This window comes from Lepisosteus oculatus, chromosome 3 (genome assembly GCF_040954835.1).
Source record: "Lepisosteus oculatus isolate fLepOcu1 chromosome 3, fLepOcu1.hap2, whole genome shotgun sequence".
Classification (NCBI taxonomy): Eukaryota; Metazoa; Chordata; class Actinopteri; order Semionotiformes; family Lepisosteidae; genus Lepisosteus; species Lepisosteus oculatus.
In genome coordinates, this window is record NC_090698.1 from 68,960,526 (window position 1) to 68,975,873 (window position 15,348).

At 43.3% G+C, this 15,348-nt stretch overlaps 1 protein-coding gene across 15 annotated transcripts in view; it reads left to right on the plus strand.

Annotated features, from left to right (window-relative positions):
- celf4 (CUGBP, Elav-like family member 4) overlaps positions 1–15,348 on the plus strand; it is a 192,858-nt gene that overhangs the window by 108,933 nt on the left and 68,577 nt on the right. For all 15 annotated transcript variants that reach the window (XR_011189109.1, XM_069187430.1, XM_069187437.1 and 12 more), the window contains exon 3: positions 1,202–1,250. Coding sequence is in view for 14 of the 15 variants with exons in the window: in XM_069187430.1 (XP_069043531.1) it covers positions 1,202–1,250 (49 nt within the window). In the remaining variant the exon portion in view is untranslated. The remainder of the gene's footprint in view (positions 1–1,201; positions 1,251–15,348) is intronic.

The following is a 15,348-nucleotide window of genomic DNA, read 5'->3' on the forward strand; positions in this document are numbered from 1 at the left end:
GCTGCAGCTGACAAAGTATAGATACATTGGGGGGCGGGGCGGTGGCTCTGTAAATAAGGATCTATGGCTGTGGCTGGAAGGTTGCCGGTTCGTATCCCGCGGCCAGCAGAGGAATCCTACTCCGGTGGGCCCCTGAGCAAGGCCCTTCACCCCAACTGCTCCAGGGGCGCCGTATAAACCCCTGTGCTCTGACCCCCAGCTTCTCTCCCTGTCTGTGTGTCTCATGAAGAGCAAGTTGGGGTATGCAAAATTTCCTAATTCAAGAAATTGTATATGGCCAATAAAGTGATCTTATCATAAGTGTTATAGAGAATCATCTGGGTGATTCTTGTGGAAGAGTAAGTAGGATGGTCTATGAAACCCTATTTGTAGGATAATGAATTACAAGATGAAATGAAGATCTTGATCATATTTTCTGCAGATTCTCAAACTGATGGCTCGATCACAGCCACAATTCAAGGTTTTACTCAAAGAAAAGCTTTTTACAAGTAAGGACAAGATGTAGACACACATATGATGTTTCATAGATACAGTACAGTGCCTTGCAAATGTTTTGTTGAATGTTGATAACTGTGGAACTTCTCAAAGTCATTCTGTGCACCTGAACCCATTGACGTTTGTCATAGTACGGGCGGTGAATTCTTATGAATCATTAGTTTTTGCATTTCTCTGCAGTTCTGCTGACATAAAAGCTTTTGGCTTAAGCATTCCAGTTTTGAGAAAGAAAGGGTTGGGGGACATTTAATCAAGGCACCATTCAGCTGAGGGTTTCTTTTAAAATTGAATTTATATTAGTGGGAGTCAAGGCAGCTTTCTGTCTATAAACTGTGCCTGTGTGCTTGCATGCCTGGTATGGCCTAGTATCCCGATCAGGGATCCAGCCTTGGGCCCTAGGCTGGTGGGACAGGCCTCAGTTTGACACGACCATCAATAGGGATAACTGCTGTGCTGCTAATGGCTGGATGATTTGTGTAGTAAAGGCTGCAGCGAAACAGGGAGGTGAAATAAGACGCATTAACTTAACAACTAGTGAAAGCCCTGTGTGTGACGAAAGATAAACTGCCAGTGTTTGTTATCGTTGAGAGGCCAAATCCTAACCTTCTCTTTTTCTCTCTCCCCTTCCTTCCTTCTCTCTGTTCCTCAATCCTATCCCTCCCCTCCTGTCCTGCCCTGTCCTCTTCCTCTTTCTTCTCCCCTGCAGATGAACAGACCCATCCAGGTGAAGCCAGCAGACAGTGAGAGCAGAGGAGGTAGTGCTCTATTTTTCTTCCACTTTCCACTGGGGGTTTCCTGAGGTCGCTCAGTGGGCACCTGGGTGACTGCAGGGGAAAGAAGGGGATTTTTTGTATTTCACACCTACACAGACAATAAAATGTAATCAAGCAAGGCTGTATTGATCCGACAAAACTAATGCCAGTTTCGCCACATTAACTACAGTCAGTGTAATCCATGCTGACATATTACAAAGTGCTACTCTCTCCAACACTTATGGACGACTTGGAGCTAACAATGCTGAGAGCAGGGGTACAAGCTACAGAGGTGTAATATACAGCTCCACTGTAGTGTTGTCCTGTCCCACTCGTGCACAACGCACAAGTTCAACCCTTTGTGTGAAAGGTTGTGGGTGTGTGGATCAAGCAACCCAGGCACGTTTGTGAAACTCATGTCCTGGAGTCATTCAAGAAAAGGCTGGATGGGATCCTGGGATCAATTAGCTCCTTACTATCGAGCGAGCTTAATGGTCCCCCTCTCATTTGTAACTGTTGTTATATTGTAAAATAGAAATTCCAAACCAAATTTTGCCGAATCCTTCCATCTGACAATAGCAATGTCTGGGAATGCATATTGGTGAAGCAGTTCTATGGCTACATATAACAGAACTGAGAATGTTTCGAAAATGCATCCTGTTCATTTGAAAATGAAGTCTCCCATCTACAGTTGTTACTACAGACTTTTACACCTACACCAAGGGATAAAATGTGTCAACATCCATATAAAAAGAACAGGATGCCTTAATGAAACGTGGGCATTTCAAAACACCTACCAAGCATTTCTTTTATTCCTTTTTCAACCGTTTTTTTTTTGTCGTTTGAAAATCGTGTGGTTCTGAAAACTGTGTCCCCTTGGTTAGGGAAGGGAGTATAATTAGAGGCTTGTTTTCTGGAAGGTCTGTGCCAGCAGCAGGACAGGCTTAGACCCGGCACTGTGCTTGTGTTGCTGCTGTGTGTAATTGTGGCTGCAGTTTCCTGCAGCAAAGCTCTCAGAGGGCCTGAGGAACACCTTCCAGATGAGTAGTTCTGACGATGTTTCTGTGAAAGACAGGTGAGACGGAGAATGAGCTTGCCTTTCACTTATTAGAGATTAGTTTAACTAGCTACAGATATATCTTTATTTTACCTTATACATAGTAGGTAATTCTACTTGTGCTTATTTGCATTGGATTACTTTATCACAGGGCTACTGTTGATCCAAACAGCACTACTACAGTATGAGTGTTATCAATAAAGCCTTGTGGTGCTATTTTTCTTTACTTGACACATTGCAAGGACACGATCGGCATTCAAGATCTACTGGATTACTGCTCACGTGTGCGCACGCCGTATCAAGGATCAAACATTTTGAGGGTATCCAGGGAAGAGGTTGAGATGAGGCTCTTTCTTGACCTCTGTTAAGTCACGGCCCAAATGTGATTCTCTCTCCTTAATGTGGAGATCTAGAAAGCAGCGGATTCAGTGTGTTCATATCTGCTCATCTGGAAAAATAGAATTCTGGCCCATTTCTTCCAGTGGTTGTCCGTCCTAAGATTATTTTAAAGAAGTATTTTAAAGGTAGCATTCCCATAGCTCTCTTCAGCTGTGAAGCAAAGAGTGATAGAGCACCTCAGTAAATCCTCCATCACGCAATTAACAGTGTGTCAGTGCTGTTCATGGTTACAGATTAAGCAGGGGGGGGTTTTCGTACTCAGGCCATCCACTTAATTTCAGGTTGTCCAGGCAAGGTGACCTGCCTCTGCAGCTGTATCGACACCAGAGCAGACTGACTCACAGCCTGAGACAGGGAGCTGGTGCCGGAGTGTCAGCTGTTGGCAGCAGAGGGCACCGAGTCCTGATCAGCTGGGTGTCAGCCGTGACATGAGAGACAGGGCACCTCCCTGTCTCACTCCAGCCTCCACAGTACAGCTACGATACACGCTGGAGAGAATCAAACATTCTGAAGGTTATTGGATGTGCCCAAAGATCCTTCTGCAGCAAAGAAGGCAGTGGTTGAATCTTTCAAAGAATTCCAATTTCTTTTCAGACAACACTGTGCACAGAGCAGTGATACTGTGGCCTTCTCCTTAGACTGCTGCTATTGTTATGTTTTTATTGGTCAGAGACCCTCTCATAAAACGAACACCAACGCAATTTGGAATTTTTGTACTGTTTTCATGATCAGCCTATGAATGGCACTGACCTCCTCTGATCAAATAAGCTATGCCAATCACTTGTCCTCTCAGCCTCACTGATAGTTGAAATAGTGATCGGTTCTACTTGGAGGGAGAAAGTGTGCACAGATTTACTGTCTGGGATGAATAATTAATCAACGGAAGACAAACAGCAACATTAATTTGGGGGTATCTGTAAAAAATGAAATGCTGTAATTCTGAGACAAATCTACTGTTCTAGATGCATTTTAGTTTTCTCAATCATATGACAGGAAGAACAGTATTAATTTAGCACATGTTTAAGGCTCTGTTTAAACACGTGATAATTTCTAGTACTTTAGGTTCAGCTTATAAAACACGTCTGATCAGTGGGCTCAGTGAGATTCAAAGTCCCCTGTTTAAGGGAACTCCAATAACTACTGTACCATAGGTGCTTCTTGGGGAATTTAATTTGGTTAATAAGGTTTCTGAATGTGTCTGGAACCCCTCGGGCTGTTTGTTTTGATTTTCTTGTCAGAGTGAGCACCTTCCAGCAGCACCCAAGTCTTGATCAAAGAGAACAGATTCTTCATCTCAGACTTCTAGATGGGGAAACCATCAGAACCGGGTGCAAATGTTTAAGGATATACAGTATCTTAAAGTTTCTTGTTAGTACCCATTCAGAGCTACTGAGTGCAATATGAAAACAATTTCTTGTGTATGGTGTAAACTTTGAGATATTTTTAAACCGATTCACGATCACTATATCCTTATGTAGAAACTGGAGATATAAAGCAGGTCAAAAAAATATTTTTTACAGTTGGACTTGCATTAGCACATTAGACCTTCCTTGAGCTATTTAGTTGTAATGCAATCTAACACATGTGCTAGATTTAATCTTCGTGACTGTATTCGTAAGATCCAGCTAATTTAAGTCTGGAAAAGAATCAGAGGTTTGTTTAAACTTAGAAGCATTTCAAACGTAATAGTCAGTCGTGCTATTTACGGGCACACCATCTTTAGGAGAATCATCTAAGATCTGAGTGTGAACCGCAGTTATTTGTTTGGTAAATGCTTTGTAAAAGAACTACTACTACAAGTAATCAGATCAGTGGGATTTAACACTGTGGATTTTTAGATCATTAATCAACTAGAAATCAGGGTTTTTCTAATATGTCTAATAAGGTCTGAATAATGTGTGGATCTCACTGATGATAAGGTGGCGACAAAATCTCAGGAGGCACACTGATTTGCCAGCCAACAGTTTAGGGAATACAGTCTACTGATTGTCTCACAGCCCCTGTCAATGACTGGAATGGGTCCTGACACAATTACGCTTTCACTTTATTAGCAAGAGACTTGAAATCCCCTTGGAGGGCTGTGGCCTCTGTCTGATATAATTTGGACCCACATGTGCCATTACAGGATGTTCAATTAACCTGTTCATCTGGGAAGCAATATCAAGGACTCCTGCACCTGGGAAACATTTCTGACTTTTCTTTAGTGCTCTATCACCATATTTAGAACCAGCCACCAGGAGCACTTCTGCAGGGTCATGTTCAGACTCAGAATCAATAAGTTCTGGAAGGGTATTTCATTTATTTCTGGTGTCAAGTTGAGGCAGCGATGAGGTTTTCTATTTTTGCTTTTAGAATTTCTTGTACCAGTCATCTGTGCGACAGAGTGCAGGGAAGAATGTCCTTGTTCTCCCAAGCTGATGCACAATGACCCAGGAGAGAGTAGGAGGTCTTCTAGGCTCCTCTGATCTACTTATACTGTACTTAAGATGAATTATTCAGAATTCCAGATGTCTGTCTGAGGCCATTTACTGTATATGGGCTCAGATCTTCTGACGTTCTAATTCTAATTTAATTTCTTTTAGTCGTTACTAATTTATTTCTAATTTATTTACTACCAAGCTCCAAGCAACATCTGATTACATGGATCCATCATCTCAAGACATAGATAATAGGTGGATAATTAAAACAATGTCAAATGGATTAGAATTAAACTCTAAATATATGCAGGAAAACAGGTAAGCATGACTAAAGAATTTTGTACCTCACACAGACTTGATGCAGAAGGATAATAGTTAAACTCTGCTAATGGCAGAGCATTCCACTATTTTGGGAGGGTGCTGATTTTAAAATGGCGATTTCTACTGTCTGCTTTTGGTCTTAAACTTCTTTCAATCAAAGATCTGTAGTTAATGTATTGAAATCCTTAGTATAAGCAGACAGGAAAACTCAGCTGAGATGCGGAGGTTTTTAGCAGCGGTGAAAAGTGACAGAGCAGAGTGTGACCGTCGCGGTTCCGGGCGGGCTCGTGCTCTCCACCGCTCCACCCCGCCCGTTTCGTCCTGCAAACCCGGGTCTCCGGCGTAACACAACAGGGAACCAGCCGCATGAGCTAAAGGAGACCTCCCCCAGCCCAGGCGGCTGAGGTCCCTGCTACGCGCAGGGAGGGCGATGACGTCACTGTGTCCGAACTAGCTCCGTTACAAAAGCATCGCAGATAGACCAAACCAGCGGAGCAGCCGAGCTCTGTCGGGACGGTCCCAGCAGCGGGGTGAATGTCCCCTCCTGGGATGGGGACGGGCTCCTCTCTCTCTGCCAGCTGGAACTGTCGCCTGGGGCTGCTGCCAGTGTTTTGATCTTACAAAAGCATGTTTTCCGATTCGGAACCTTCGTCTCATCCCTCTGCCATCAGGGCGCACAGATCGAAGCTGCACCAGCGTGGTGCGTCTCTCCAGCCTGCGGTCTGCCCCCTGATCACCGTCGCTGTGCCAGCAGTGAGACCTGAGGGCTGTCCCTTATCTGTGTAGAACTGCTTTCAGGTGCCTTACTGGACTCTTTAAATAATGACATCATTCTTTTAACAGAAAGAAAACATCAGTATTTCACTACATTCATGTATTTCCTCTTCTTCAATACTTCAGTTTTTGGTTTTTAATGTTTGCATAATGGGACACATTATATTTATGTCAGGATAGGGTTCTGTATATTCTGCAATGATACGTTTTGGGATCATTTTACATGTTGTTTGCAGATTATTTTTGTATATTATCCAAAAACACCTCATAATTTAATATATAAAATATAAAAATAAAGATATTAAGTAGTATACGGCCATACATGGTCATATTTTGTTGAAATCAGGATTCATTCAGCACAGCTGTGACATTCTCCAAGGCTGGGTGTCCTCAACTGTATCGCTGAGAAATGGTGCCTGAGAGAGAGACTGGTGATCAGTCCTGTTTTACTTGGCAGTCTCTTTCCTTCCTCTAGTTTAGAGAAATAAATTAAGTTAGACATTCACCTGCGAAGAAAAACAAAAACAATGGGTGTCCCCTGACCTTTGGTACACACACCTGGTACTGGGCTGAGCTCTGAGCAGGTGAGCCGAAGGCGCTGTTTGATCTGCGGATCAGAGAGCAGAGAAGCACTGATCCAGCCAGCAGGCCCAGCATGGCTTTACCTCTCCCAGCATCTCCTTTTCTAAGAATACAGGACCTCAAACAGGGGCGTCTTCTGACAAATCTGGCTTACCGCGGCCTGCAGACAGACCACCCAGCTGCCCGATCTTGTCAGGTAGCAGCCAGTGTGCTTCACCTTGGCAAGATCAGGCCCTTTCAGGGCAAAAATCAAACGTGCTTTTAGTACAAAATCTGGCAGGTGGAAATTAGAGCTCTTGGAGCACATCAGTCTTTATTAACTCCTGATGAATCAGTTCATTCTCAGATGACTTTAACCATCATGCTGACTCGACAACCTTTTTTTTGTTATGAGAAAACAAAATGAACCTCTTAATAATGCTAAACTGAAGCAGACAACATTTAAAATCTTTTCCAGTTTTGATGTAATTAAAGTCAGTCGTTCATTTATTTTTCTTATTCACTGAGACAGCTCTTTTTAAACATAGTGAAGTTTTTTTCAAAACCATCATGCTTTTGTCAAAATCATGGTATTTGTTTTTAATTTAAGAACTGCACCTGTTGCTCCATAGTGTTAGGAAGTCAGCTGGTTTGCACTGGGTGTGTCTGATATCTGTTTGTCGAGCTCTGAACAGGTCTAGGGGTAGGAACAAGTGTAAGAAACAGTCTTGGTGAATTGTTTCGTCTTGCCTCCTTCTCAACAAGACAAATCCACACCAATTAAAAGCATTTTGGTTTAACAGTTACCAGAGCTGCCCTCTGGGCAATATCCCCATGCAATGTTTGTAAGAGTAGGACAGTTTACATCAATGACATGGCCAAATGTATCATAGTTTAGCATGTCTTCATGGATTTAAGTAAACTCTCATTTCCTTTGTAAGTTATTTCTATCTCCGCCTCCCTATACACCTTCTCATTTTGTCAGCCAGTAGCTACGTCACCCTAGCAGCCTACTAAAGCTCAGCAGGTGTCCAGCCAGTACCTGGATGGGAGACCTCCTGGGAAAGCTAAGGTTGCTGCTGGAAGAGGTGTTAGTGGGGCCAGCAGGGGGCGCTCACCCTGTGGTCCATGTGGGTCCTCATGCCCCACTATAGTGACGGGGACACTATACTAAAAAACAGGTGCCGTCCTTTGGGTGACACGTAAAACTGAGGTTCTGACTCTCTGTGGTCATTAAAAACTCCAGGGCGTTTCTCGAAAAGAGTGTCCTGGCCAAATTTCCCATTGGCCCTGACCAATCAAGGCCTCTTAATAATCCCCATCTCTGAATTGGCTTCATCATTCTGCTCTCCACTGATAGCTGATGTGTGGTGAGAGTACTGGCGCACTATGGCTGCCATCGCATCATCCAGGTGGGGCTGCACGCTGATGGTGGTGGAGGGGAGCGTCCAGAAATGTGCTATGTTAATTGTAAGGAATGATGATTGTTTTCTCTCTTCGTCCTCTTTCCAACTTGCTCCCTTGCCATCTTCAGGTTCTCTGCTCGCTCACCGCCTGGCCTCCTTTTCCTGCTTTCCTGCACTGACGTTGTGTTAGTGTTCCCACAAGCCCTCCGCTCGTACTGCCTCACACACGGACTCCTCCCCTCATCCATCATGAAGAAGAATGGCCCTCTCATGCTGTAAACTCTCCCCAAAGTTTCTGGCCTTTATCAGCTGCACAGCGTTCAGAGTCCCCAATTCGCTGACGCCAAAAATTCAGATCGAGAGAAGTAATGCCAAGACAGGGGGGCAACTCGGGTCCACCCCCATGAGGCAGTCTGTAACCTAGTTTCAATCTGAGATGTTGTGGAACCTGTTACAGAAAAGCAAAAATGGTCATTTCTCACAGAGGAAGAAGCGCATGTGTATGGCAGGCAATACGAAAGCATGTGGAGCTGATTCAGTACTGGGCAGAGATGGGGGAGACTTGAATCAATGCGCATCTCATGCTGGCTTAAGGCGTCAGTACTGGGTACAGTGAACAAGAGAAGGCAAGGTGCAGGATGCTGTTTATACTGAGTGATTATACTGTTTACAGAAATTAAGGTAAAGGGTCAAAGGAAAAATCAGGGAATATAACTGAGTTCGAAGCAAGTGAGGTAACGTTAAATGCTGAGAATAGGTAGAAATACTTTAAGTGAAGGATTCTCATGATACCAAAGGACCTACCAGTTCAAGCTTCAATAGGATGTATGATGGCCTGTCTAGACACAGTTGTCGGGATAATTAAATGCCCATAACTGGTTTCAAAATTAATGCCCCACATGGCTTCCTCCTCCTTGTTACTTTCAACTATCTGATGCCCACTGCACTCCCCTGAGACCCTCAGCTATCAGACCATTTCTGACAATCAGATTACAATTATGACATTGACCTGCACACATTCCCCAGTTGTCAGGGGATGTCTGTGCGCTGACACGGCGCTCAACGTGCCCTGCCACTCTCTTTAATTCAGCTACAGAGAGAAATATCAACCAGGAGTGTACAGTCTCACCTTTGCTTTGAAGGGCATATGGTCGTTCTCATCAGAGAGTGGTTAAAAGGTATTCGGCAGATGTAGTACACCTCACTGCATGTGTTCACAGGGATGTGCTCAGTAAACCATAGAGGAAAAGTAACTCATATTGTTAATTCATACATTTCTAAGTTGCATGTGTATAGCGCTTTGTATCCCAAAGGATATGAGCAGACCTTCAAGCAGCACTTACCCCGGTGTTGCATGGCAAGATGTAGAAGCAGCCCCACTGCACAACATATGAGGGGGAGAGGTGAGAGGTTGCTTCAGCAGTCGAATTAAGGTAGGCCACATTGTACTGTACAAGCCAGGGTGCAGAAGGTACCCAGGATATGGGGATAGCACCTTTACTTTTGCAGTGTTGTAGAATCTTTAAAAGTGACTTAGTCTGGACCTTGCTTCAAAGTAGCTTCCGAAGGACGACACAGCTAGAACAGTGTTCAAATGTAATACTACCCTGGATTGAACATTTTGGTCCAGAGAGAACAGCACCACCTACTGGTCTGCCAAGACCACAGTTTCACTGGAGGTCTCCTGTCCTAGTACTGGCCAAGCCCATCTTTACGTAACTTCTGAGGTCTGATTAGCACAGGCTACACGAAGGTCATGTTGCTATCAGCTCGAAACATACAGTAGATACTTGAAGGCCAAGAAAATTGTTTTTCCAATTACGCTTGTAACTCTCAAATGCAAAAGATGTTTTTCCTCATTTGCCAACTGGTCAATGATCGCAGAGGGCAAACCGTACAGAGCCATTACACCGTGTATGCATAATTTGATTTTTGTAAACGTACCTTTCAGCATTATTTCACACTGTGTGTGTGTGAAGAAGGCTTAGGTCGGCAAAAGAGGACAAAGCCTTCCATTCTGTTTGCAGAACATGGATTGCGTCAATATTTGTTTGGAAAAAAAATGGGAAATGTAATCTCTACTGCCTCAGTGTGAATAAAAGAAAGGTGGGTGAACTTTTGTCCCAAACCATAATATTCTGACAGAAACTGAAGCAGATTATGAACGTGATTGTGAAATCCTCGGCAGAGCTTTCCTTAAGTACACTCCCATGTGCACAGTTACCACTGTGGAGCTCTCTGCTGCAAGCAAGAAATATGATGACGTTTTTATGCCAGTCCTGCTGTCGTGGTTTCTGATCAGTTCATTCAGAGGGACGTTACCAAGGTTGTGGTGCGGGAATGGTGGTCGGGGTAACCTACAGTAGCAGTTTCACCTCTGCAGGAAAGGGCACCAGAAGGAGGACTGTCTTGGAATGTAATCATATCCTAACTCTTTTAAGTCAATCAAGAGTGGATTGCATTGCCCTGAAAGCTTGCATTCAGAGGGGCTCCTTTGTGCATCTAATATCCTCATCTAATCAATAGAGGCGCATAGCACGCTGTCAGCACACCTGCTGCAGTATCTCAGGAGCTTGTATACAAGTGTATACAAGGTGTGAGAGGGGAGGGATACATGTCTGCATGGTGGTTTGTGTGCTTCCTGAGTACTTTTTTTTCAGCTATAGGTGTGAAGGAGTTATAAATGAGCAGCAGATTAGAACTGTAAGCACTATAACCAGCCAGACGGTAGATTAATGATTGGGGTGACTGTTGACCTGAGGTTCACAGTGTCAATTTGATTGAAACTTGTCAGCATGAGCTAAGAACTATTGAATAGCAGCATAATTGGTATAACCCCCTGGACAGGGGAGCTATAGGGTTTAGGCACTGGCTTATTTCTTCATCCTACTCCTTTAACTAACTGTTAACATTTGCTATGGTGTCATAGACTTTCTCTGCATATTTGCCGTTGTTTCGTGTCTCTCCTCCTTACGTGCAATTTCACAGGTAAGCTATGTCTTGCGAGGACTGTATTGAGTTAAGATAATCTTGTCAAAACAGCTTCGTCTTGAGGCCAGAGGTCAGTGCAGAGACGCAATAACAAGCTCTCCACAGTAAGGAGAGGTGTAGGCTGGTCAGGCTAGATTCAGCACCATGGACAAGGGCATTACTTTTCACACTGGGTGTGTATTCATTTTTTAAAGGCTGAAGAACTTCAATTATAATAACGGCACTCAATTGACGCTGATATATTGTATTGAATCATTTTAGTAGAAACAAATGTTTGAAGATAATTTCAAGTAATGAGAAAATGCATTTGTCACTTATTCCATATGCTAATTTGTTGTATTTGTTAGGAAGAAAAATATAGGTGGTACAAGTTACTTATTAAACTACCACATCTGATAATGTTATAAAGGTGTTCAATGCATACCACATATTCTGCTAATGGTTTTTAAAATATTATCCAAGACTGCAGAATTGGATGCCTTACTCGTTAGTTCAAATATTGTCTCCAATGCTTGTATTCAACCCTGTAAGATCTATTTAGTCAGGTGTTTTAACTCACATTCTGTGCTGATCATTATTTGCAGAGGTTTAGCTTTGCTTTAGAGGAGAGCTGAGGAATAGGTCTAATCACTGTTACATGGGATTGTCTAGTCCAGTCCAGACCCTCACAGTTGCTGCATTTTACAGCTGTGTAGGACTGTCTGAGTCCTGGAAAACTGTGAATTCATTTACATCCCTGCAGTAGTTTGGTTTTATTTGTATAGATAAGTTTAAATCAACCCCATACATTCCAACACACATTAGAAAGCAATTGATTTTTCTGTCTCCTTTATGAGTGTGCGTGATTGGAACAGACACATGTTAAATGTGGTCATAATGAAGGCAGGCCTGTCAATTAGACTCAAGGAAACATGTGTCCTCAAGGTATTGTGTGGAATCCAGGGCCTCCAGGATCTGTAGCTATGTTCTCTGCCCACACACCTCAGTGCAAACATCCTGGACGTTTGCATTGTTCTCCTGTTTTCATTCAAGGTTTTTCCTTAATGCAGAAGCACTGTCTTTTAGATTTTATGTCCGTTTTAAGATATGAGGTTATTGTGTATTTTGTAGCACAAAAAATAACCATAAAGCGTAATGGATGAAGAGAAACAAAAGGAATTAAGGACAAGTATCACCAGGCTCAGTCAATTAGATATGATTGATAAATGTGGTGGATCAGCGACTGCAACAGTCCATATCAGACTCTGTGAGCTTTATAAATGCCACTTCATTTCAAGTCTCATAAATAACATTAAAACTTACCTTTTGCTTATTTGGTTTTATCTTTTTTTAATTGTAGATTTATTGAACCTTAATAATTTTAGTATTTGCATTTGCATGAGATAATACTTGGATAAAGAACTGGGTGTGAGTAACGTAGTGTCTGAAAAACTCCATCAAGCTGCTTGTTGCTGACTGTGCATTAGCACATTAAGGTGCGAACTGGTGGCGTCCTAAATTAAGAGGCAGAATGTAATCCCACAGCATGCACAGATTAGATGCAGAAATTCAGAAGTGATTAAATATTGTAGTTGATTGTATGTAAGATATTTAAGCCTTTTACACAGCCGTGGACACACATACAGAGCAGACCAGGAGCAGGGAAACGGCTCATCGGTCGTATTATTCCTCGGGGGTGGGGTGGGAGAAGTTATATATACTGTATACTGTTTATGTATGGGAGCGTAATGCTGTGTTTGTCTGGAAACTAGAAGGAAGGCTACAGTTGAAAAGAGGTCACCTGGCTCATATTACTCATCTGCTTGTCTTCTGCTAATGGGAGCAGTGAAAGGGCAGTGTTTACAACATTAGCATGAGATCAGGTTTGTACATGCCCCCTTGCCAAAGAATGTAAACCCAAGAGGGAAGGTGCTCAGGTGTTGTTGGGTCAAGAAAAGGCCAAACTGAATCTGTTCTGGTCAGTGTGAAGAGTGGCATCCATTGAAGTGAACCTCCAATGCCCAGTAGCCCAGGCCCAAGGTTTACAGCATTCAGTGACATTGGCGATTTTGAATGTTGTAGTTGGTTAGTATACATACTTGGTTCTGGAGAGCTTTAGATCTCGATGTGTCCTTAAGTCCTAATGGTACTACAAACTGAAGAAATAAGGGTATTTTACCTGCTGCGTTCGCCGTGGATTTAATGATTCAGTGCAGCTCAGAGTGGAGAGAATTTCATCAGGCGTTGCACTGCCTCTTGACGAATGGAGTGGATCTGGCTAGTTGTGCTCTGTGGTATCTGGAACGGCCCCAGTCTGGCCCATTACAACACCTTCTCCATTAGCAACGCGACTCAGACAGAGAAACACCGAGGGAGAAACACGGGAGAGCTTCCCAAATAATCACACGTCAAACATGCTGGATACCCTCAGGAATACCTGCAGAGGGGGTGATAAACAAACCACAAAGAAATGACAAAATCCCTTCTCCCAGAGATGCTGTAAAACGTACTGTGACTCTGACAGCCTCCGATCTGCCATCCCGGTCCCTCGTTGTTCTGAGAAGAGCGTGGCTACAAGAAGAGTGTGCCACTGATAAATGAGAGTGGATGGCTGGTTTAAATGATATGCAGGGCAGCAGTGCCCTGGGGGCCGCGTTTCTGTGATCAGGCTTCCTTCCCCTGAGTTAACATTCAGGTGTTTCAATGGATGTCCTTTCATTACTGCGGCTAACAAATGCCACTTAAAGGCCAATTCAGCTGTAATTAGTTTCCTGCCAGAAGAGTTTGCTACACACGTTGGCAGCAGATGGTAAGCAGGATGGCATAGAGAGAAGGCCTGGACCCTGCCTGCGTCACACTAACGCTATCTACTGCTCTGCCACACATCCCAGAAAATTCACAGGCTAGACAAGCTGTTCTCTATTCGTTCCAAAGCCATGCTGATACTCTTGTTTCTCCTTGCGCCACCGCATCCCAGGCTGCATGTAACCTCCTCAAAACTGCCCCATTCATTTCCATGAGCCCCAAAGCTCTCTGGCAGACCTACAGAGAACTTGACTGGAAACTCAACCTGACCAAACACGTACAGTAAAACTATTAACAGAGGCTCTTAAACCAGTGAAGGTGCTGACCTGAGCACCAGTCGTGCTCTATGAACAAGATGTCCCAAGATTAAACCTGACTTAACTGTGACTGACTGGGACCAGGGTACCTTAAGCAGTGGCACAACATAGGAGGAATGATGGAATTGGACATATGAAAGGTCACAATGGAGGGTCATTCAACCTGATTGGTAGTTAGTAGTTAATTGATCCAAAGATCTCAGCTGTTTCATCCTTGAAACCAGGGTTTCGGCTTAAGCACAATGGTCTGGTAGCATGTTCCATACAATCACGACCCTTTGTGTAAACTCTTTTCTGAGTTTTAAATGCACATCCATGTAGTTTCAACTTCTGCTCTGTGGTTTGTGCTTCAATGTTCAGCCTAAAGAAATCAATTAGGATGACCTTGCCAATGCCTTTGATGACCTTGAATACTTGATTCAGTCCTTTTCTGTCCAAGACTAAACTGATTCAGTTCCTTCAGCATGTCACTGTATGAGATCCACTTTAGCCCCAGAATGTATCTGGTTGCTCTTTTTTTTAACCGATTCCACAGCAGCAGTAGTTTTTCTATAATGTGGTGACAAAAGTTGTACTCAATATTTTAAAAGCAGCCTTACTAGTGCATTATACAATTTTAACACACCATCTCTTGATTAAAACTATACCATTTTAATTATATAATTATAATTATTTTCAGTTCATGCTTCTTCTGTTTGCTAATCCTCCTAAACTGGTATCTTCTGAAAACGTGACTAGATTTGAACTATTTTGGAATCTAAATAATTTATATAAATTAGAAAGTGAAGTGGCCCTAGGACAGATCCTTGTGGTACTCCACTCACCCCACTTTAGATCACTTTAGATGTTGAGTATTCACCCCTTACTCAACAGTTATCTCTCTGCTGCAGTCACCTCTGCTGTCTCCCAGGCATTTATTGGCTTGCAGTTCTGAGACTAAGGGAGAGACGCCACCCCTCCAATAAGTGTTGAACCTCCAGTATGGGGCCATGCTGCCTCTGATGTGTTAAAAGAAGAGTGACTCAAGGGTGGGTGGGTCAGGAAGTCTGCTAACACTTTCTCTTTCCCGTGTGT